This window comes from Carcharodon carcharias, chromosome 1 (assembly GCF_017639515.1).
Source record: "Carcharodon carcharias isolate sCarCar2 chromosome 1, sCarCar2.pri, whole genome shotgun sequence".
In the NCBI taxonomy this organism is placed as follows: Eukaryota; Metazoa; Chordata; class Chondrichthyes; order Lamniformes; family Lamnidae; genus Carcharodon; species Carcharodon carcharias.
The window spans coordinates 187,830,874-187,854,744 of record NC_054467.1 but is presented as its reverse complement, the minus strand read 5'-3'; the positions used below and the strand labels follow the sequence as shown (position 1 = coordinate 187,854,744).

The 23,871-nt window shown below is 42.3% G+C and overlaps 1 protein-coding gene across 1 annotated transcript in view; it reads left to right on the top strand.

The window, feature by feature from the left end:
- Positions 1 to 23,871, top strand: part of atp8b5b (ATPase phospholipid transporting 8B5b) — a 306,737-nt gene that overhangs the window by 213,826 nt on the left and 69,040 nt on the right. Inside the window, exons 20-21 of the mRNA XM_041183329.1 lie at positions 4,681 to 4,819; positions 12,960 to 13,140. Coding sequence (XP_041039263.1) covers positions 4,681 to 4,819; positions 12,960 to 13,140 — 320 coding nt within the window. The remainder of the gene's footprint in view (positions 1 to 4,680; positions 4,820 to 12,959; positions 13,141 to 23,871) is intronic.

The following is a 23,871-nucleotide window of genomic DNA, read 5'->3' as shown; positions in this document are numbered from 1 at the left end:
CCCTAAACAGTCAAATTCAAAATGAGTTCTATTAACTTCTGTCCCTGAAGACAGCAGCTTGATGCATTGATACTGAAGACTTTTTCACATTTGTAAGATCTTAAAAATGCCTACCCTTACACACAGCCTTGGCTCCTTTATACATATTTTCCCCTTTGAACGCAAATACCCATTGTTTCACAATGACTTTGGAATTTATCTTCCTGATAATAAACACCTCTCATAGCACTAAGTTTTACCAGTAATCCTTGGGGAAAAATAAACATGCTCTTTCTAAACTTCACATTGTTAGATGACACATTTCACTCCCTCTTTTGAAAACAATCTTGTCTGGTTTATTTTAAAATACAAGCGTTCCCTTGACACCTATATTTCTAAACTTTGCCATGCTTACTTAATTAACATTTCAAACCTAACCTCTCTTACATCAAAGCACCCAGACTAGCTGCCTCTAATTCAATTAAGTCTTACACAGACACATATAGAGACTTAGACACATCCCACTATTACTCCATTTTACAATAAATTCCAATAATATTATGAGAATTATTATATCTTCCTGACAGATAAGCGAAGGGATTGTTTGGATTTCAAAGGGATGTTAACCTGTTAGCCAGATAAGCAAGGCTAAGGAGTGTGTTTATTTTTCCCAAAGGTTATTGATAATATTGGCAACATGAAAGTTTTTATATTATGGGAAAGATGCAGTTCCAAAGACATATGCAACAATGGAATTTACATATTAAAGACATAGAAACAAAAAAAGGAGAATGAAAGGCTATGTTAGGGGCCATGTAAGATCTAATAGGAGTTTGCGAAACAGCCTTGAAGAAGCCTCCAGCCATTTGTGCACAAGCCTATTGTGTCCAGTAACTGAAGTTGCAGAAAACCATTTGGAATTCCACTGTCAAGTGAGTACTTGACAGTGTTAACTTGGGGCAGAATTTTGCCCTTGGCGGGCAGGCTTGGCAGGAGCAGTCGGGAAGCCAACCCCTGCCCGCGATTGGGACCGGACTGCAATTTCACGCTGGCGGTCCAATTAAGGCCTGCCCAGTGTAAAACGGAAGCAGGAATGCTCAGCAGTGCCTGTGCTGGGGGTGGCTGGGATGGAAGGAGGGCAAGCGGGCTTAGTGTGAACTTCACACATGCGTGCGAGTGAGTACTTCATAATCTCCCTAAGACACAGAGCTCGGGGAGATGAATCGTTTTTAAAAATGAAAATGAAGAAAATAACAATAATAAAACATGTCCCCTCATGTGACCATCGCATTATTTTATTTATCTGCCCGTGGATGAGGTTTCCAAAAAATGCAAAGACCACTTGGCCTTTTTGCCTGCCTACCAACCGTTTGGTTCGATAGGCAGCGAAAAAGTTAAGAGATTATTCAAGGGCCTTAATAGGCCTCTATCGCGCAACTACACGTTGATGTCGACACGCTCAGCTGACATCAACGCATATCATTTCACACTCGAGCGGGTTGAGTGTGCACCTACCCGCTGAGCGAAAATTTCTGCCCTTACTCTTTTTTTAACCTAAATCTATTTTTGACTGTTGTCTTAAAAGGGGTGTGTAACTGGGGGCCAGGTTAAGTAGGAATTTTAGGAGCTGTTATAATATTAAGTAATTGTTGTCTTATGTATGTGCTTGAAATCTTTTATGAATAAATATTTTAATTTAATTGTTTAAATCTCTAAAAGGTCTTAGTGGACTCATTACTTCTGAATACAGTGCGCATATATTCTTGCAATAAACACAAATAGCAAAACCGTTGTGATAGCATGACCAAGTTTCCCTTCATCTGCCACATCATAACAGTTTCTTTGTTTTATCCCACACTGTCTGGCTGTCCAAGTTCTAACAATGGCCTGAGGGAGGAAACATCTTGGTTGTGATTTTCTTCATCCCAGTCTGGCAATCTACAGTTGAAAGCAGGCCTGCTAATCTGATGAAACAAGGCCTAACTTAGGTGGAGAGCTTTGAATGTGCTCTTTGGGCGTGTTGGAAATTTTAATGACCATTTTTCCACCACATTAAGAGGGATGATCAGTTATAACTTACCTGGGGCAGGGTCGGGGAATGGGGAAGGTGCTGGGATTGCAGCCCAGCCCAGGCTCTGTGCCCTGATTCTAGGTCTCAGGCTGGTGGGCACCTGAGATGCTTCCTGCTGGTACAGGCACCTTCCAGGAATATGGGAAGTAAGAAATCTCTGCCTCATGTTCCAAATGGGATGGTCACTGCATGGAGGTTTCCTGTGGCTTGTCCCATTTCAGCTGGAATGTTATCCGCTTGGATTGTTGGGACCTGATATTTAGGCATTAAAATTAGCTTGCAGAATGGGCAAATAGTTGTCAAAAGAACTTCAACATGGATAAATATGAGATCATATACATTTTGGTAAGAAGAACAGTGAGGTCACTTATTATTTGAAAGTCGCAAGTCTAGGTAGGGCAGAGGAACAAAGGAGTACAAATACACCAATCACTAGAAGTTACATCACAGGTTAGAAAAGTAATAAAAAAGCATACCAAGCAGCAGGCTTTATTTCTAGAATGATAGAATTAAAAAATAAGGAAGTTATGTTAAACCTGAATCGAACCTTGTTTAGGTCTCACTTTTCCGCATGCAGTTCTACATATCATGTTATAAAAAGGATAGATAGGCTCGGGAGAGGGTGCAGAGAAGATTTCCAGGGGTAATACTAGAATCTCAAGGGCAAACTTATCAGGAAATGATGACAGACAGGGTGTCTTTTCTCATGAGATAAGAAAGCTGAGAGGTGACCTAATAGAGGTATTTAATTTTATGAAAGGTTTTGATAGAATGATTGCAGGAAGAATATTTTCTCCTGTTGGGAAGAACATAACCAGTGGCCATCAATATAAAATAGTCACAAAGAAACTGCCCTATGAAGAGAGATTGGGGAAACTGGGCCTGTAGTCTCTAGAGTTTCAATGAATGAGAGATGATCTCATTGAAACCCACAAAACACTTAAAGGGATGGACAAGGTAGATGCAGGTAAGATGTTTCCCCTGGTTGAGGAGTCTAGAACCAGGGGACACACTTTCAGTATAAGCGGAAAGTGACTTAGTACCAAGATGAAAAGAATTTTTTTTTTACTCGGAGTGTTGTGAATCTTCTGAATTCTCTACCCCAGACGGATGTGGAAGCTCAGTCATTGAGTATGTTTAAAGCAGAGATCGACAGATTTCTAAATACGAATGACATAAAGGTTTATGGGGATGGTGTGGTGTCATGAAAATAATATATTTTTCATAATATAATTGTAGTTTATTGTAAAGTAGGTTTATGGGTGTGAGTGCAGATGGTCCTGTCTGTTCGATTTAATTAAATTAGTGTCAGGTAGACTGAAAGCTTGAAATTATCAAAAGGAGTTATGTGTAGAAGGCATTTGAAATGCTAAAGAGTAAACATGGATGAGGTCTTAGCATATAAGAAGGAAATTTTTATTTTTAGATAAGTGAAGGAGTTGTTTGGATTTAAAGGGATGGTAGGATGTTTACAATTGGTAAGACAAGAAAGCCCAAGCAGTGTGTTTATTTTTCCCAAAAGGAAAGAGATCATATTAGCAACATGAAAGATTTTTATATTATGGGAAAAGTAAGTTTACAAGACATATGGAACAATGGAATTTACAGGTTAAAGAGAGAGAAACATATACAAAGAGGAATAAAAGACCATGTTGGGGGGGCCATGTAAGATCTAACAGGAGTGTGTGAAACAGCCTTGAAGCCACCAGCCATTTTTGCAAAAGCCTGCTGTATCCAGTAACTAAAGTTGGACAAAAGCCTTTGAAATTCCACTGTCAAGTGGGTGCTGTGGTAACTTCCAGGCTTGTTCTTCAAATTTAAAATCTATTTTCGACTGTTGCCTTGAAGTGGGTGTGTAGTTGGGAGTTAGATTAATTAGGAATTTTGGGATTTATCATAGTATTAAGTAACTGTAATCTTATGTATATGCTTGAAATTGTTTCTTTTGTTAATACATCTTTGAATTTAATTTTTAAAATCTCTAAAGGCCTTAGTGGACTCATTACTTCTGAATTCAATACATACATCTCATAAAAAATACAAATTGCAAAACCATTGTGATAGCGCAGTCAAGTTTCCCTTGTGGATTTGGTCCACCTGGCACACATTAGCTGCCAAGTCATAACAGTGGGAAAAAGGCAGTGAAGTGGATGATCAGCCATGATCGTACAGAATGGCAGAGCAGGCTTGACAGGATGAATGGCCTACACCTGCTCTTATGTTCCTAAATCCAATAGGGAATTCAGATGAAACATCTTTACCCAAGGAGTGGTAAGAATATGAAATTCGCTACTACAGGAAGTGGTTGAAGCAAATAGTATTGATGCATTTAAGGGGAAGCTAGATATGAGGGAGAAGGGAATAGAGGGTTGTAATGGTAGATTTAGATGAGGAAAGGTGGGAGGAGATTCAAGTGGAGCATAAACTGTTTGGGCCTAACTAGTTGGTTCGTTGGCCTGTTTATGTATGTAAATTGAATTATTTAACATTTTAAATTAGTGAGAACTTCACATATATTCTAGTATCAAATCAAGTTACTACTTATCCTTCTGAACATGCAAATTACAAATTTATATAATTTTCCTTCAAGTCATGTATTTGGTATATAATTAATGCTCTTGTGCACGTAGAAAAGCTTCAGCAACAATGAAGAAGCAGGACCAAACAGAAAATGAAGTAATCAGTATCAAGCAGCCAAAGAAACCCCCTATCCTACCTGAAGAATATGCTGATGGGGAGTACGGGCTAGTGATCAATGGAGACACCCTGGTAAGAAACCTTTACATAATACCTTTAAAATGAGGTAGTTGTTCCTTTTGTTTATTGAACAGTAGGATTTGAATGTGATTATTGAGAAATTTGGTAAAATTCCCATGATGTTGCTCATGTTAACCCAGAGAATATAATGAGGTTGGAATCTGCCAGTCATCTGGTAGAAATATGCCAGTAGTTCAGAATAAAGACTGAGACCTGATATGCAGCTTGGAGTTGCTGCCCCCTGCCTAAACCCCTCATAAATTGTTCAGAAGTCCAGGGATATACAAGGCTTTAAGATCATTGGCAAAGTCACCAAATATCCTCAAGTGATGGTGTGGGGCTTGTGGGAAGGGTTAGGGGCAAGGAGGGATGCAGCAGGAGCAGCAATTGTCAGTAATATGCTCCTAAATAACAGAGCTGGGGCGCATCTGGGAGGTCTGAACATTGTTATGGTCTCTCCATAATGGAAAACCTTTTAATGGTATGGGCAATCATTTTTGCCTCCAAAACTGTGAATCACCTCCTGATGTTGGCAAATCCATCAGAGATCCTTGGCAGATCAATCTTAACCTGAGTCAACACAAACCTCGTCAACCACCCCCGACTTTTAGCATGAGAAGTCCCTGAGCTGAGCCAACATGGCCTGAACCGACACAAACCTTTAATGCAGGAAATCCCTGATCCGAGCCAACACGACCAGAACCAACACGATCCTCACTGACTTGCGCCCAACCTTTAGTGCATGAAGTCCCTGACCTGAGCCAATACAAACCTCGCCAACTATACCCAATCTTTAGTGTGGGCAGTCCCATACCTGGGCCGACACAACCCAAACCAGCATGAACCTTGCCGACCACATCTCTTCTTCAGGGCTCTGAAGAAGAGTCATATGGACTCAAAACATTAACTGTTTTTCTCTCCACAGATGCTGTTAGACCTGCTGAGAATTTCCAGCATTTTCTGTTTTTGTTTCTTTTAGAAGCTATGTGCTTGAACCAGGTCCATGACTAGAAAGCTTCACCCTCAGGATTATCCGTGCTTAGGGCTTATTCGTCACTACAATCATGTGACCCCTAAAAGCAGTAGGATAGGTTATACCTATAATCACTACATTTCCTCCCCCTTTAGTTTTTTTACATTTCCTATTTACAAAGAATATTTTAATCCACAACATATACATACAGGTCATGTGTTTAAAGATTACGTCTCTGAGGTGGTTTTCTAATTTGGTTAGAGTGACGTAGCACTACCACTTGAGATTCTCCCACTGGATCGACATGACCAGGAACTGTAGCATCAGGGACATCGTTAGACAATGGCAGTTCAGGATTAGGCAATTCAACAGAGACATGAGGTATGTCTGTTCTAGGTTTATCTATCACCTCAGGGATTAAAGGTTCGACATTTGTTACAGGTGGAATAGCTGGTTGTTGGAATGTCTCTCTACTCCGTAGATGATCCACATGTTTTCAAACAATCCAGCCTTCCACTTCCACTTGGAATGTCAATGGTTCAGTTTCAGAGACAATTATATCAGGAACCCAACTAAGTCCATTTTCAAAATTCCACACAAAAACTGTGGCCCCACAGTAAATCTTTGAGCTCTGCTATGAATATTGTGCTTCAATTTTTAACTACTCTGATTCTTCTCTACCTTCCACTCTAATTGTGGAAACGCCATACTCAACTTTGTACAAACGCAGCCTTCCACCAGTAATTCAAACGATGTTGAACCCATAGGGTTGAATTTTCCCCCCATCGGGGGGAAGTTGATGGGCAGGTGCATGCGGGCAGCGTGACATCCGCACAGAAGTGCTATGCGCTCCCTGTGCGGGCAGAGGGGGATTCCTAAAATCGAGAGTGAGCTCTTTCGCGCATGCATGTGAAAGAGTGGACTCATCTCCCTGAGATCGGCTCTAAATGTGAAAAAGCTCAAAATAGAAAAATAAAATTTCCCTAACAAGTTCCCTCATGTGACAATGTCACATGAGTTGGGACATGTTCATAATTTCCAAAAAAACTTTATTAAAATTTTTAAAACCCTACGTGAAACCTCATCCCACCCATCTAGTTTTCGCCAGAGCTCCTGGCCTGCCCGCCAATCTTAAGGTTGGACGGGCAGGTCCACTAATTACTTTAATTGCTCTGTCAAGGCCTTAATGGGCCATTGACAGGTCGGCGGGCACGCAGCTGATTTTGCTGCGTTCCCGCCTTCCTGAAAATTTAAATGGGGCGCGGTGTCGTCAGGAGTTCCGCCCGCCGTCACCATGTGTCATTTTACGCGTCAGCGAGTGGGCCCCACCCCCGCTTGCCAATGGTAAAATCCAGCCCATAGTTGCATGAGCAGTCGTACAATAATTGAGAAGAAAATGTGAAATTTGAGTTTCTAAAGTACCTTTGGATAACTTCTTTGTTCCTGATTTGACAGTTTGCATTGCTCTTTCAGCTAACCCATTTGATGAGGGATGATATGGTGCTGTTTTAATATGCTTTGTTCCATTTAAACTCATGAATCTCTGAAATTCCATACTAATGAAGGCAGTACTGTTATCTGAAGTAGTGACTTCCGGTCGACCATATATACTAAAACCTTGGTGCAGCTTTTCAATAGTTCGACATAATGTCGATGATCTCACTTCATACACATCTATCCACTTGGAATGTGCATCGATGGTCGATAAAAACATGGGCCAGAATTTTACATCCCTTGAGCAGGTGCGCGCCTGACCTGAACGGATGTGAAATTGTGCGAGATGATGTTGGACGAGCGTCCCAACATCATCACACACTCACGCGATATTTCGCTCAGCGAGCACGCTTCCAACTGCCATGCTCGCCCACCAACAATTAAGTGGGCAATTAAGCCCATTGACAATGTAATCAACAGCGATTTTACGTGGCCCATCCACATTTATGGTTGGCGGACAGGCCATTCTCCCAGGCCATTCACATTTTTGCTCAAACCTCTATCCAGGGCGAGATGGAATCTCTGTGGAAAAGTAAAATAAAAAGAGATACCTGGGTTTTATTTTTGATGAGGTATGCTTTCAGGTGCTTGATTGTGCTGCATGGACATATTTTACAGCATTTCTGTCGTGTCCTTTAGTCTTTGGAGGGCTGCAGCTTGCTGGGGCAGCTGTCTGCCTTCAGGGAGTTCTCTTGAAATGTTCACCTGCACCCTTGGTTACGTCAGCGCCTGCCCTCTTCCCATCCCCACCTGGCAGTGCTGAAATTTTGGCGCATGTTTCATGCTGGCTGGCTAGCTATTAATTGGCCAAGCAGCGTGAAATTGCGGTCGGGCCCAATCGTGGCCGATAGCCCATCACCCTTCCATTCCTGGGCCCGTCAATCACTTGCGCCCGACAGCCAAAAAATTCAGGCCATGATACCTAAAAATGGACCTACCTAGTCTATATGTAACCGAACCCAGGGTCGACCAGACCACTCCCACGGATGGCAGCTTTTGTTGTTGCTGACATTAGAGACAGTGCTTGACCGTGCTTTCAATGTCACTGTCTATGCCTGGCCACCAGACATAGCTTCGCGCGAGCATTTTCATCTTCAAAATGCCTGGATGTGCACTGTGAAGCTCTATGCCTGGATGTGCACTGTGAAGCTCTATCAAGAGTGGTTCTTTTCCTTGCGAAGAGATGATGACTCTTGATCCCCACAACAAAATTCCATCTTGACAACTTAACTCAGTTTTACGGGCATGAAATGATCTTATCTCTTCAGATACTGGTGAATTCGACCATCCTTGCAATAATTGGTCTCGGACTTTTGACAAAATTGGATCCCTGTTTGTCCAACTTCTTATTTGCTTTGTGCATACTGGTGAAGAGTCCAAGAAATTCAACACAAGCACAACTTCTTGTGGCACTCGAGCATGTACAATGCTATCTGGCAACAGAAGATGACTGACTGCGTCTGCATTTACAATATGCACACCAGGACGATGCATAAAGATGTACTCATGCACTGATAAGATCAAAGCCCAACATTGAATTCTTGCTGATGCTATTGGCGGAATGGACTTATCCTCACGAAATAAACTCATTAATGGTTTATGGTCCGACACAACGTTGAAATGACCATCCATGCAGATACTGGTGGAATTTCTTCACGCCAGATATTACTGATAAACTTTCCTTTTCAAGATGTGAATAACTCTTCTCAGCTGCAGAGAGGGTTCTGGAGACATAGCCTATTGGCCTTTAGGATTTGATTTCTGTCTTTTCTTTTTCTGTTTGCCGCAGTTTTGTCTTGTCCTTCATTTTGATTTCACAGTCGGTCAAATTTCTCTCTGGTAAAATCTTAACTTGGTTCAGTTTGGGGGTTAAGCTACCCTTGGCTTCGTACCTACTCACATCTTGGAAAGTTCCATGACTTTTCCTTCAAATGCCTCTTTTGTTTCACTCAGCTGATTCTTCAGCTCTTCTGTCTTGTATCTCTTCCTGGAATATTGAACGTTGTTGAGTCTTCTCTGCCAACTGTTTCTTCAGTTTGTTCAGAGTAACAATGTTCATTTTGTTTCTTTTCATGATTTTCCAGTGGAACCAATTCTGACCTGAGGGATCCTTGCATCCTGTGAAGGTTCTTCAATTCTCCTAACTCATTCCAATATAAACTGTCATACTCCCTTATCAACTCAGGAACTCTTCCTGTTCTCACTTGAAAGATTTTTGACAGGTGGGGCTTAATTTTATGTAACCATTCGCAGCCCAGAAGACTAGGTCCTTCACCTGTTACAATGGTCATTGCACACAGGTATTGTGGTGATGCCCTGTCTGCAGTTGAGCTGTGGTTTGTTGCAGATTCAGTAGCTGGGTACCTTCATTTAGCTATTTAAATGTGTGTCCTCCCACCGCTGTGGTCGAGGCTCTTGTGTCTAGGTGCCATGACGAGGGGCTTCCCATTCACTTGAAGGGTGACGGTTATTGGTTAAGTTTTTATTGCTTTGACATTGTATAGAGAATAGATATTAGTATCAGCAGCTTCTGGTTCTGTTATATTGTGCACTTCAATAATCTTGGTTTGCTGTCTGACTGACTGTCTCAATTTCGCCCTGCATTGCCTTATTATATGCCCTTTTTGTTGCAGTAATGGCATTCTGCCTCCTTAAATATGCAGTTTTCAAGTATATGGTTACCCCCGCATCTGTAACAGATTAATTTTTGAATCATTGCTGAGATGTTTCCACTATGTCTTTTCATTTTTCGAGCAGCAGAGACTGTCTCTCTGGTTTTCACGCCATGCCCGGCAGTCGCTTCCCACCCCAACTGAAGAACAGGGCCATGTTGCACCCTCTATAAGCCTGCAAGTCCCCTCAGCACTTTCCATTGCTCGTGCTATTTCCATGGCACGCGTCAAATCAATATTAACTTGTACAAGTAAACGGCGCTGAATGTGGTGCCATTATGAATGCCACAAACCAACCAGTCCTGCAACATGTCATTGAGTGTATCTCCGAAGTCACAGTGTTCTGTCAACTGCTTCAATTTCGCTATATGAGTTGCGATGGACTCCCCTGGGGCCTTTACTTTGAAGTTAAATTTAAACCTCTCCATAATTACCAATGGCTTTGGCTGAAAATGCTTATTCATGAGGTCTTCCAATTCATTAAAATATTTAGAATTTGGCTCATTTGGGGCCGTCAGACTGCAGATGAGATTATATGTCTTGCTACCACAGACACTTTAAAGAATTGCTTTCTGCTTCTCCTCCACTGATATTTCATTTGACACAAAATAAAAACCTAGGTGTTCCATGTACTGGCTCCAGTGTTCTATGGGTGAGTCATAAGGTCAATTTTGCCAAAGAGTGGCATGACTGGTGAGTATACTTTTCTTTCTTTCCTTAAGAACTGACGTACTCACATTCACAAGGTGAGGTGCAGCAGCAGAGCTATTTATCCTCATCGCCAATTGTAATGAACTTGATGTACGGGACATGTTTCTTACTTCAAACGGATAACTTTACTATTGAGCTCATTTAGAAGCTACATGCTTGAACCAGGTCATCAACTGAAAAGCTCTGCCCGCAGGATTACCCATGCTTAAGGCTCATTCGTTAGTACAATCATGTGACCACTAAAGGCAGTAGGAAAGGTTATACCTACAATCATGACACTTTTCTGGCCATTTTATTTACTTTAGACTATGCCTAGTTTAGGCTTAGGGCTCTTGTAATGTAGCTAGGCCTAGTCCTATATGCGGTGTCTGAAAACCAATATAATCTGGAATCTGAAACACGATCGGCCCCGAGGATTTCAGATAACGGATACAAGACCTGTACCACCTTACTGTGATTGCTCTTTGGAAAATCTTAAAGTCAGTTAAAGGTCAGAAGAAGTGCACAACTAATAACTAGCTTTCTTTCACCCTTTTTTGGATCCATAGGGAGAGATTTTGAACATGCCAGGCAGGGATAAAATTGACATTGCAGCTTGCTGCCTTTTTACATAAACCACGTATTTTCATTTTCATTTCCATTTCCATTGATTTTTTATAGAATCACAGGCTCAGTTGAACCACTATCCCACCCAACAGAAACTCTATAGGTGAGGTTAAAATCAACAAAGCCCACTTACAGGTCCAAAGTCATACCAGTCCCATCCAGTGATATTTTATGTCCTCAACTTTTGGGCACCATCCTGACCCGAGTTAAAAAGGACCTAGCTGTGTAAAATTACTGGGATCAATACCCTAACAAGAATATTCATCAAGGATACCAAATTCCTAATCCATTCAACTACACTCATCATTAAGGAGCAATCTGTGATTCACAATTTAGTCAATGCCTTGGAGTGAAAGTTTTGCTCCTAACAGATCAGATTAGATTATCATTTATATGTCCAGCTTCCTATCAGGACCCACACAAACTACTGAGTAAATAAATTCATCCTTTCTTCCCAATTTTCAAAGAATTCAGACAACAAAATCATGACAATTGTTTATTAACCCTATATGGTAATCCATGCATCCAGTGTTAACAGGAGATACCATCCCTGATTGAAAAGCAGAATACTGCAGATGCTGGAAATCTGAACTGAAAACAGAAAATGCTGAAATACTCAACAGGTCGAGCAGCACCTGTGAGAGCGAAACAGTTAACATTTCAGGTTGATAACCTTTCATCAGAACTGGGAAAAGTTAGAGATATAATTGATTTTGAGCAAGCATTATGTGGATGGGACAAGGACAAAGGAAGGTCTGTGATAGGGTGGAAGACAGGAGAGATTGAATGACAGAACAGTTTGTCTTACAGGGCCAAAGGGAAAAAAAAACAAAAAAAACTACAAAACAAAAGATGTATCTGGAGCAGGTGTGCTGCAGTCTGAAAGCAAAAATAAGAGAAAAACCAAAACATGCAAAGTAAAGGAAACAAAATGGGGGGACAGAATTTACAGTCTGAAATTGTTGAAGTCAGTGTTGAGACCAAAAGTCTGTGAGTGCCTAATCGAAAGATGAGATGCTGTTCCTCAAGCTTATATTCGGCTTCACTGGAACAGTGCAGGCGAAGGACAGCTATGTCAGTGTGATAGCAAGGTGGAGAATTAAAATGACAGGTCACTGGAAACTTGGGTTGTGCTTACAGACAGAACAGAGATATTCTGCAAAACAGTCACCCAATATGTATTTGGCCTCCCTAGTGTAGAGAAAACCACATTGTGAGCAGCGAATATAGTATACTAAATTGAAAGAAGTACACATAAATTGCTGCTTCCCCTGGAAGGAGTGTTTGAGGCTTTGGATGGTGAGGAGAGAGGGAGTAAAGGTATTACATTTCCTGCATTTGTATGAAGAGGTGCTGTGGGAAGGGGATGGTTGTTGGAGTCATTGAGGAATAGACCAGGGTATCATGAAGGGAATGGTCCCTTTGGAATGCTGAAAGGGGAGGGGAGGAGAAGATGTGCTTGGTAGTGGCATGCTGGAGGTGGTTCTACTAGACACCAGCACTGCCTCCTTATTACAGAGCTGTTGTCAGAGCCTTTAAAATTACTGCTATACAATGAATGCGTCATTGAACCCTTTCAATGCTGAATTCCTTTGTATTATTTCTATCATGTACATACTGTATGTGAGATAATGAATTTCTACTGAATTATAGTTAATTAAATAGATTTGGTAATATGTTTTCTACCCAAATACAGGCACATGCTTTAGAAGACTTGGAAGTAGAATTCCTAAAAACAGCTTGCCTTTGTAAAACAGTTATCTGTTGTCGTGTAACACCCCTTCAGAAAGCTCAGGTGGTAGAACTGGTGAAAAAATACAAGAAAGCAATAACGCTAGCAATTGGGGATGGCGCAAATGATGTAAGCATGATCAAAGGTAAGTGAGAAATAACACTGAATTAGATGTTCCAATTTTCTTGCAAAGATCCAACTCGATAACTTGACATCCTGGAAATTATAATTGCTGAAAGAAAAAGTACTTATTATCACAAAGAAACACTAAATGAAATGACTAACTGTGATTACTGACTTCTTTTGAATAATGATAGAGACGAGAATAACAAAGATAAGAAACATTGGTGTAAGTTTTACAAGACTGTTCTCAGTGCATTGCCTCATTAAATAGAAGCATAGATTAGAGAATTGGTTGCAAAGGCTTTTGATTGTGTAAATGTAAAGTATTGACTGCAAACTTTAGAAACTAACATATATCCCTCAAAAAATGTTAGAACTTGGATGAATTGTAAGAACTAAATGTGGGGAAGAAATTGGCATCTGGACATGTGTAAAGCTTTCTATTTCATTATTGGTCATGCCACAATTCCTTTGTATTTTCACTGGAATTGAACCACTTTGCTTGTGTTGATGTACTCACTGTTGAACAGATCCCCACCTGCAAGTTACATCTTGCTTGGAAGTGTCTGAATGTGGGCAAAGGAAAAGGCACGGTGTCTAATTTTCATCCTGGAGGTGGGAATCAGGTGTTGGGAGATTTCCCAATGTTGTTCCTTACTGAGTCCTCCTTTCTGGCAGTGTAGTTGACACTATCTTCATGGTGGGGAAGTGGGTATGGGCTGGAGTTTGTTGGCTGAGACATTGGCTCAGTTCTGGAAATGTGATTTTCCTATTTTGAATACTGTCAACCTTTGAAGTACCTCCTCTTTAGCTATTTTTATCCTATCCAAGTTTGGAAAATGAAAATCCCACCTTATATGCATTTGGGCCAGGCTCCAAAGGGCCAATAGGAAATTGGAAAAGCAGTACAGAGAGGCTGGTTTGGTCGTGTTCTCCCAAAATCTAGATCTGTATCTTTTAACTGAAATCTTTGAAAGTCACCAGTATGCCAGTGCAAGGCAGTGTGGGGAAGCAGTGCCTGGGCTACAAGAAAAATCACTGATGGTGCCTAAAGTTTGTGTGGCCAAATTTTTTGGGAATAAATAGAAGTGTATCATGAAATGCTGCCCATATCCTATTGCATATCAAGTTCCACATGTTCATCATCCCTGTCCATGATGGCCCATGTTGGTTCTCAGTCCTTAATTGCCTCATTTGAAGTTCTCACCTTGTGTTTAATTCTGCTTAGACTTGTTCTTTCCTATCTCTGTAGACTCCTTAACCCCTAAATCAGCAAGGAACAAAATTGATTTACTGTAAGTTTAAAAAATGGTAGAAGAAATGGAGAAAATAATGGAAATTAAGATAAAGAAGTTCCCAGGACCAGATAGTATCCACCCCAGGATATTAGATGTCTAGAGCCAGAATTTTCTGTTCAGTATGCAGGAGCCCGCACGCCAACATGTACAATGAGGCATGAAAATGTCGGGCATGTGTTCCGATGCCACCGCGCGTCATTCCGATCTTTCGTTTGGTGGGTGTGCACCGGAGTCAGCTGCACACCCGCCGAGCTGTCAAAGGCCTGTTAAAGCCATTAACAAACCAATTAAACAAATTGACAGGGCTGCCCATCCAACCTTAAGGTTGATGGGCAGACAAAGAGCCCAAGCAGCCTTCGCGTTTTGCATGAAACCTCATCCACAGGCAGGATATGGTTTCATGAAGGTTTTATTAATGAAATAACATTTTTTTATGACAATTCGTAAACATGTTCCAGCTCATGTGACACTGTCATATGAGGAGACATATCTGAATAATTTTCTTTTTTTCTTTTTTTCCAACTTTAAATTTGAACTTTATCTCCCTGAGGCAGCACCCTGAGGCCCCGACTCTCCCTCCTTCGCCTGAGCACTACCGGATACGTAACATGGCAGTGCGCATCCGATCACGGATGGCGATCGGCTCTTCACTTACTCCCAACCGGCCCGCTCGACTGGGAGAGAATTCTCCCCAGGTGTTAGAGGTCTCTGGAATGGTGACCTTTAGACTATCAGATTGTTGAGAAAACCCTTCTGGTTCACCAATGTCCTTTAGGGAAGGAAATGCAATCATACATGTGACTCCAGACACACAGTATTGTGTTGACTCTTAAATGTCCTCTGAAATTGCCTGTACCACTGAGCTGTACCAAACCACTACAGAAATGTTGAGAAGAATAAAACCAGACTAAACACCCAGCATCGACCCAGGCACCGGAAACAATAACAGAACACCTAGCCCAGTCAAATTGAAAAGTTCTCCTTTCTAACATCTGGGGACTAGTGCCAAAATTGAGAGAGCTGTCCTACAGATTGGTCAAGCAGCAGACTGACAAACTCACCTAATCATACCATTGAGCCAATATCCCAGACTCCTCCGTCATGATTCCTGGGTATGTCCTGTCCCACCAACAGGATAGAACCACCAGAAGTGGCAGCATAGTGGTATACAGTCTAGAGGAAACTTAGGAAATAGGAACAGGAGAAGGCCATTCAGCCCCTTGAGCCTACCACCTCATTCAGCTAGATTATGTCTGATCTACCTCAGTACTATTTTCCCTCAATATTCCGATATTCCTTGAAAGTCTTTAATGTTTAGAAATCAATCAGTCTCTGTCTTGAACATACTCAGTGCCCTCTGGGGTAGTGAATTCAAAAGATTCACCACCATATGGTTATATGGAACCATATAGTTCATAGAACCATAGGAACACAATGGCACAGAAAGAGACCATTCATCCCATTGTCTCTGCACCAGCCAAAAAATAAAAATAAAAAACTAGCCGCCCATTCTAATTCCGCCTTACAGCATCTGGTCTACAGCAGGTTACAGTACCTCAGGTACTGATCCAGGTACTTTTAAATGAATTGAGTGTTTCTGCCTTCGCCACCAAACCAGGCAGCGAATTCCAGATACCAACCACCCTCTAAGTGAAGAAGTTGTTCCTCATGTCCCCTCTGATCTTTCTATCAATAACCTTAAAACTGTGCTGCCTGGTAATTGACTTCTCCACTTGGAGAAACAGGTCTTTCCTGTCTACTCAATCTAGGCCCCTCATAATTATGTACACCTCAATTAAGTAACCCCTCTGCCTCCTCTTCCAAGGAAAACAACCTTAGCCTATCCAATCTTTCCTCATAGCTGCAATTTTCAAGCCCTGGTATCATTCTTGTAAATCTCTTCTGTACTCTCTCCAGAGCAATTATGTCCGTCCTGTAATGTGACGACCTGAACTGCACATAAAATTCTAGCTGTGGTCTAACCAGCATCTTATACAGTTCCAGCATTACATCCCTGCTTTTGTATTCTATAGCTCATCCAATAAAGGAAAGTATTCCATATGCTTTCTTTACCACCTTATCCACCTGCCCTGCCACCTTCAGAGACCTGTGAACATATACTCCAAGGTCTCACACTGCCTCTACCCCTCTCAATATCCTTCCATTTATTGAGTATTCCCTTGCTTTGTTTGCCCTCCCCAAATGCATTACCTCACATTTCTCTGGATTGAACTCCATTTGCCACTTTTCTGCCCACTTGACCAAACCATTGCTATCATTCGGGCATCGAAAGCTATCCTATTCACAGTCAACTACATGACCAGTTTTTGTGTCATCTGCAAATTTCATAATCGTGCCTCCCATATCTAAGTCCAAATCATTAATATATACCACAAACAGCAAGGGACCCAACACTAAGACCTGTGGAACGTCACTGGAAACCACTTTCCATTCACAAAGACATCCATCGACCATTACCCTTTGTTTCCTGCCACTGACCCAATTTTGGATCCAACTTGCCAACATTTCCCTTTATCCCATGGGCTTTTACTTCTCCAACTAGCCTGCCCTGAAGGACCTTGTCAAATGCCTTATTAAAATCCAAGCACCCATTACACTACCCTCATCAATCCTTTTTGTTACTTCCTCAAAAAATGTAATTAAATTAGTAAGGCACAGCCTTACCCCTGACAAAACCATGCTGTCGATCCCTGATTAACCTGTTCCTTTCTAGTTGACAGTTTATCCTGTGTCTCAGAATTGATTCTAATAATTTGCCCATCACCAAAGTCAGACTGACTGACCTATAATTATTTGGCCTGCTCCTCGCACCCTTTTTAAATAATGGTACAACGTTTGGAGACGTCCAATCCTCTGGTACCTCACCTGTATCTAGTGAGGATTAGAAAATGATCCTCGGAGCATCTGCCAATTCCTCCCTGGCTTCCTTTAACAGCCTGATATACAGTCCATCCAGCCCTAGTGATTTCCCCACCTTCAAAGATGACAGTCCCTCCAGAACTTGCTTTCTCATTTTGCTTATTGTATCTAATATTTCACAATGCTCCTCTTTAACTAGAATGTCTGCATCATCCCTCTCCTTTGTGAAGACAGAGTACTCATTAAGAAAAAAGCAAAAAACTGCTGACACTGGAAATCCAAAACAAAAATAAAAATACCTGGAAAAACTCAGCAGTTCTGACAGCATCTGCAGAGAGGAACACAGTTAACGTTTCGAGTCCGTATGACTCTTCAACAGAACTAAGGAAAAATAGAAAAGAGGTGAAATATAAGCTGGTTTAAGGGGGGGGAGGTGGGACAAATAGAGCTGGATAGAAGGCCAGTGATAGGTGGAGATAGCCAAAAGATGTCATAGACAGAAGGACAAAGAGGTATTGAAGGTGGTGGTATTATCTAAGGAATATGCTAATAGGTGACATTAAGGGTAGAAAGCAGGACGAGCAAGGTACAGACAGCCTTGTGGGGTTGGGGTGGGGGGAAGGGATTGAAATAGGCTAAAAGGTAGAGATAAAATAATGGATGGAAATACATTTAAAAATAATAGAAATAGGTGTGAAAAGAAAAATCTATATAAATTATTGGAAAAAAGGGGGATCGGAAAGGGGATGGGGATGGAGGAGATCTAAAGGTGTCCATGATCTAAAATTGTTGAACTCAATATTCAGTCCAGAAGGCTGTAAAGTGCCTAGTCAGAAGATGAGGTGCTGTTCCTCCAGTTTGTGCTGAGCTTCACTGGAACATTGCAGCAGGCCAAGGATGGACATGTGGGCACGAGAGCAGGGTGGAGTTTTGAAATGGCAAGCAACAGGGAGGTCTGGGTCATGCTTGCATTCAGACCGAAGGTGTTGTGCAAAGCGGTCACCCAGTCTGCATTTGGTCTCTCCAATGTAGAGGAAGCTGCATTGGGAGCAGCGAATGCAGTAGACTAAATTGAGGGAAGTGCAAGTGAAATGCTGCTTCACTTGAAAGGAGTGTTTGGGCCCTTGGACGGTGAGGAGATGGGAAGTAAAGGGGCAGGTGTTGCACCTTCTGTGTTTGCATGGGAAGGTGCCGTGGGAGGGGGTTGAGGTGTAGGGGTGATGGAGGAGTGGACCAGGGTGTCCTGGAGGGAACGATCCCTGTGGAATGCCGCCGGGGGCGGTGGGGGGGGGGTGCTGGTGGTTGGTGGTGAGTGGGGTGAAGGGAAGATGTGTTTGGTGGTGGCATCATGCTGGAGTTGGTGGACATGGCGGAGGTTGATCCTTTGAATGTGGAGGCTGGAGGTGTGATAAGTGAGGACAAGGGGGGCCCTATCATGGTTCTGGAGAGACCAAGGAGAGGAAGGTGTGAGGGTGGATGCGCGGGAGATGGGCCGGACACGGTTAAGGGCCCTGTCAACCACTGTGGGTGGAAAACCTCGGTTAAGGAAGAAGGAAGACATGTCATAGGAACCGTTTTTGAAAGTGGCATCATCAGAACAGATGCAATGGAGGCGAAGGAACTGAGAGAATGGGATGGAGTCCTAAGAATATTGCCCACAACTTCTACATCAATGCATAAGTTACCTTTTACATCCCTGATAGGCCCTACCCTTTCCTTAGTTATCCTCTTGCTCTTAATGTATTGATAAAAAAATCTTTGGGTTTTCCTTGATTTTTACCTGCTAATATTTTTTCATATCCTCTTTTTGCTTTTCTAATTTCCTTTTTTACTTTATCCATGTACTTTGCATACTCCTCTAGGTTTTCTAGAGTATTAAGTTTTTGTGATTGTCGTAAGTTTTCTTTTTCTGCTCGATCTCATCCTGTATGCTTCTGGATGACCAGGGGCCTGTAGATTTGGCAGTTCTGCCCTTTTTCTTTGTGGGGACATGTCTACACTGTGCCCGTAGAATCTTGCTATTGAACGCCTCCCACTGATTTGGTCACTGATTTTCCTTCAAGTAGCTGTACCCACTCCACTTTCACCAGACCACTTCTCAGCTTCATAAAATTTTTCTTCCCTCAATTTAGAACTTCTACTCTTGTTCTACCTTTGTCCTTTTCCATAATGATGCTAAATCTAACTATATTATGGTCATTATCTCCAAAATGGTCACCCACTGCTACTTCATCCACATGCCCTGCTTCATTTCTTAAGATTAAATCTTGAATCCTTCTCATTGGGCTTGTTCCATGCTGGCTAAAAAAAGTCCTCTTGAATGCAGTTCAAGAATTATGTGCCCTCTGTGCTTTTCATACTGTTCGCATCTCAATTGATATTAGGGTAGTTCAAGTTCCCAACCAATATGGCCCTATTGTTTTTGCGCTCAGAAATTTGCCTACATATTTGCTCTTCTATCTCCCTCTCACTATTTGAGGGTCTATGGTACATTCCTAGCAGTGTGGCTGATCCTTTTTTATTTCTGAGCTCAACCTATATAGCCTCGTTTGATGATCCATTTAGCATACCATCCCTTTTCACAGCTGTAATTGATTCCTTAACCTATATTGCTACACCCCCTCATTTTTATCCACGTTTCTATCCTGTCTGAAAACTCTATATTGTTACGATCCCAGCTGATGTTAACAACTGGACAACTCTGATCCCAGGGTGAAACCCAACTTGATAGATCCTAAACTTTTCTTTGTTTATTTAGATATGTGGAGAGTGGCTACTCAACAGAGTCACAGGAGTCAGCTGATTAACTTTTAACAAAGGAATAAAACCTTTACTAAACAAGAAAACATTAACTATAATACAACACTCCTTCACCACAGATATACCTTTCCAATTATATACAGATTTGTAAGGATAACACAAGTTACAAAAGCTATCTTTATAATCTAATGTCCACAGTAAGTACAGAGTCCATGTAAACCAATAGGAAATCTGTGGTCAGACACACCACAGTCCAAAACCAAGTGACAGTTGCCAGCTCAACCAGATCTCATCAACTCCCCCCAGACGCTTGTCACACCATGAGCCAACCAGTCTCACTGCACTCAGTCTTTCGCACAAGGGTTTCCAAGAACACACTTTGGAATCTTCTCCCAAACTAATGTTTCTCCCAGGCACCTTCTATAAGGGTTCACCTCCAGGGTTTCGAACTTTCCTTCTGATGTTCCTCTTCCCTGGGTCACCACATGCTTTCAAGCTGTCTTCCATGCATTCTCTGTCTCCAACTCAACCGTCAACAGTACACCACTGCTTCACATGCCCATAGCAAAAGGTTGCAGACTTTCACCTGTCTCTTTAGAACTTCTGGCTTCTCACAAGCCTTTATATCTCTTTAAATCTGCTTCCTGCAGTATTTGTCTCTTTAAGCTTGAAGATTGGAGCCTTTCTCTGCCCCTCACTCTTAATTTCACTTAACAGGATCTTTTCCAGGTTCCTGACCTTCTTTTGACTAGAAGATCTTCTTGGGACTTTCTCCTGTTCTACTCCTCTGGATTTGGGGACTCTCTACTTTAGCTTGGAATTTGCTATTTGTTCCTTTTGCTCCAGTCTGTCTCTGGCAGCTACTTTCAACCAACTTTAGCTTGGGACTGGCTAACTGTCCCTCCTAGGTTGCTTCTGCTTGGCAGCTGTCTTCAAACTGAACTTAAAACTGCTGTTTCTTTAATTTTTCCGTGTGTGTGTTGGTGGGGCCTGCCTCTTTGGACCACTGTTGCTAGGCAACAGCACAGTGCTTTCTACTATTGTTCGCTTAACTTCTCTTGGAGTCGTAAAACTCATTAGAAATGTAAGCACCTTTTAAAGTGAAACTAAAACTCAACATGACCTTTTCTTAACACATAAATACAGAAATACAAATCAAACTTAAACTTTAAAGCTAAAACTCATTCCTAACACTCTCAAATACAAAACATGCTGCCATTTTTGCCCTTCTTTAAGCCATGTTTCTATTATAGCAATGGTATCATGTTGCCATGTGTCAATCTGTGCCCTCAGCTCATCGGCTTTATTTGCTATACTCTTTGAATTTCGATATATACCTTTTAACACTGTCAAAATCTTGTGCTGTACACTTTTTTAACCTTCTCCTTCTGTCTTTAAGAGTCACTTGCTAATTTTCTGCATCCCATTCCCTGCTCTGAATTTGTCCTATTTGAAACTTCCCTCAGATTCCCATCCCCCTGCCAATCTAGTTTAAACCCTCCCCAACAGCACTAGCAAACCTCCTTGTGAGGATACTCATCCTGGTCTTGTTCAGGACTAGACAGTCCAGCTTGTACAGTTCCCACCTTCCCTAGAACTGGGCCCAATGCCTCAGAAACCTGATGCCCTCCTTCCTACACCAGCTTTCCAGCCATGTATTCAATCGCTCAATTCTCCTATTTCTATAATAGGGAGTAATCCTGAGATTACTGCTTTGGAGCAGCAGCTCTTCATCCCCTCGTTCCTAAGCAGCCTACCCCTTATTCTGAGACTGTGTCTTCTGGTTCTAGACCACCCGCCCAGTCAGGGGAAACATCCTTCCTGCATCTACTCTGTCGAGCCCTGTAAAACTTTTATATGTTCATTGAGATTACCTCTCATTCTTCTGAACTCTAGAGAATAAAGGCCCAGTCTCCTCAATTTCTCCTCATAGGACAATCCTGCCATCCCAGGAATTGGTCTGGTGAACCTTCGTTGCTTTCCCTCTAGGGACTTAATCTGTTGCCCAACATTGACTCCAAACTCCCTGAACACTCGTGGCATCAGGTCAAATGTGGGCAAGGAGACCTCCTGTTGCTTACCACTTACTGCCTTCCCTCAACCATTAGACGAAGCACTGCGGACACTGAATGTACTCCGGGTGGGTGACTCGGTAACACCACTACTAACCACGCTGGCCGAACCCTGAAGGTCACATCTGCCACATTCTGCCTGTGGCCATTGGACGGGGAACCAACAAGAGGAAAAAGTCTAATAGACCTTGTCTTCACTAATCTATCTGTCGCAGATGCATCTGTTCTTGACAGAATTAGCAGGCATAATCATACCGCTGCCCTTCTAGAGACAAAGTCCTGCCTTCACACTGAGGATACTATCACCATGTTAAGTGGGATAGGTTCAGAGCAGATCTAGCAGCTCAAAACTGGGTATGTGTGAGGCCATCAGCAACAGCAGAATTGTATTCAACCACAACTTGTAACCTCTTGGTCTGGCATATCCACCATTAACATCAAGTCCACGAATCAACCCTGGTTTAATGAGGATTGCAGGAGAGCACACCAGGAGCTGCACCAAGCATACCTAAAAGTGAGGTGCCAACCTGGAGAAACTATAACACAGGACTACATGCATGCTAAACAATGGAATCAGTATGTGATTGAGAGAACTAGGTGATCGCACAACCAATGGATCAAGACCAAGGCTCTGCAGTCCTGCCACATCCAATCATAAATGGTGATAAACAACTAACTGGAGGAGCAGGCTCCACAAATATCTCCATCTTCAATGAAGTGGGTGCCCAGCAGATTCGTGCAAAAGAAAAGGCTGAAGCATTTGCAACCACCTTCAGGCCAGAAGTGCCGTGGATGATCCATCTCGGCCTCCACCTCAGGTCCCCGGCATCACAGATGCCAAACCTCAGCCTATTTGATTTACTCCAAGTGATATCAAGAAATGCTGAAGGCATTGGATACTGCAAAGGTAATGTATGGGACCTTGACAACATTGCAGCAGTAGGACTGATGGCTTGTGCTGTAGAACTAGTCGAGTCCCTAGCCAAGCAGTTCCTGTACAGCTACAATACTTGTATCTACTCAGTACTGTGGAAATTTGCCAAGCTATGTCCTGTCCACAAAAATCAGGACAAATCCAATCCAGCCCATTAGCTTACTCTTGATCATCAGCAAAATGATGGAACATGTCATCGACAGTGCTATCAAGTGGCACAAACACAGCAATAAGCTGCTTACTGACACCAGTAAGGGTTTGGGTTTCGCCAGGGCCACTCAACTGCTGACCTCATTCCTTGTTCCAAACATGGACAAAGGAATTGTATTCAAGGGATGAGCTGAGAGTGACTGCTCTTGACATCAAGGCAGCATTCGACTGAGTGTGGCTTCAAGGAGCCCCAGCAGAACTGAAGTCATTGAGAATGGGGGAAAACTCTCCATTTTCTGGAGTCATAACTAGCCCAAGGGAAGATCGTTGTGGTTGGTGGAAGCCAATCATGTCAGCCCTAGGATATTAGCGCAGGAGTTCCTCAGGTTAGTGTCCTGGGCCCAACCATCTTCAGCTGCTTCATCAATGACCTTTCCTCCATCATGAGGCCAGAAGTAGTGATGTTCACTCATGATGCACAGTGTTCATTATCATTTGTGACTTCTCAGATACTGAAACCGTCCACCTCCAAAAGCAGCAAGACCTGGACAACACTCTGGCTTGGGCTGAAAAGTGTCAAGTAAATTCATGCCACGCAATTACCAGGCAATGACCATCTCCAACAAGAAAGAATCTAACCAACTCTCCTTGACATTCAA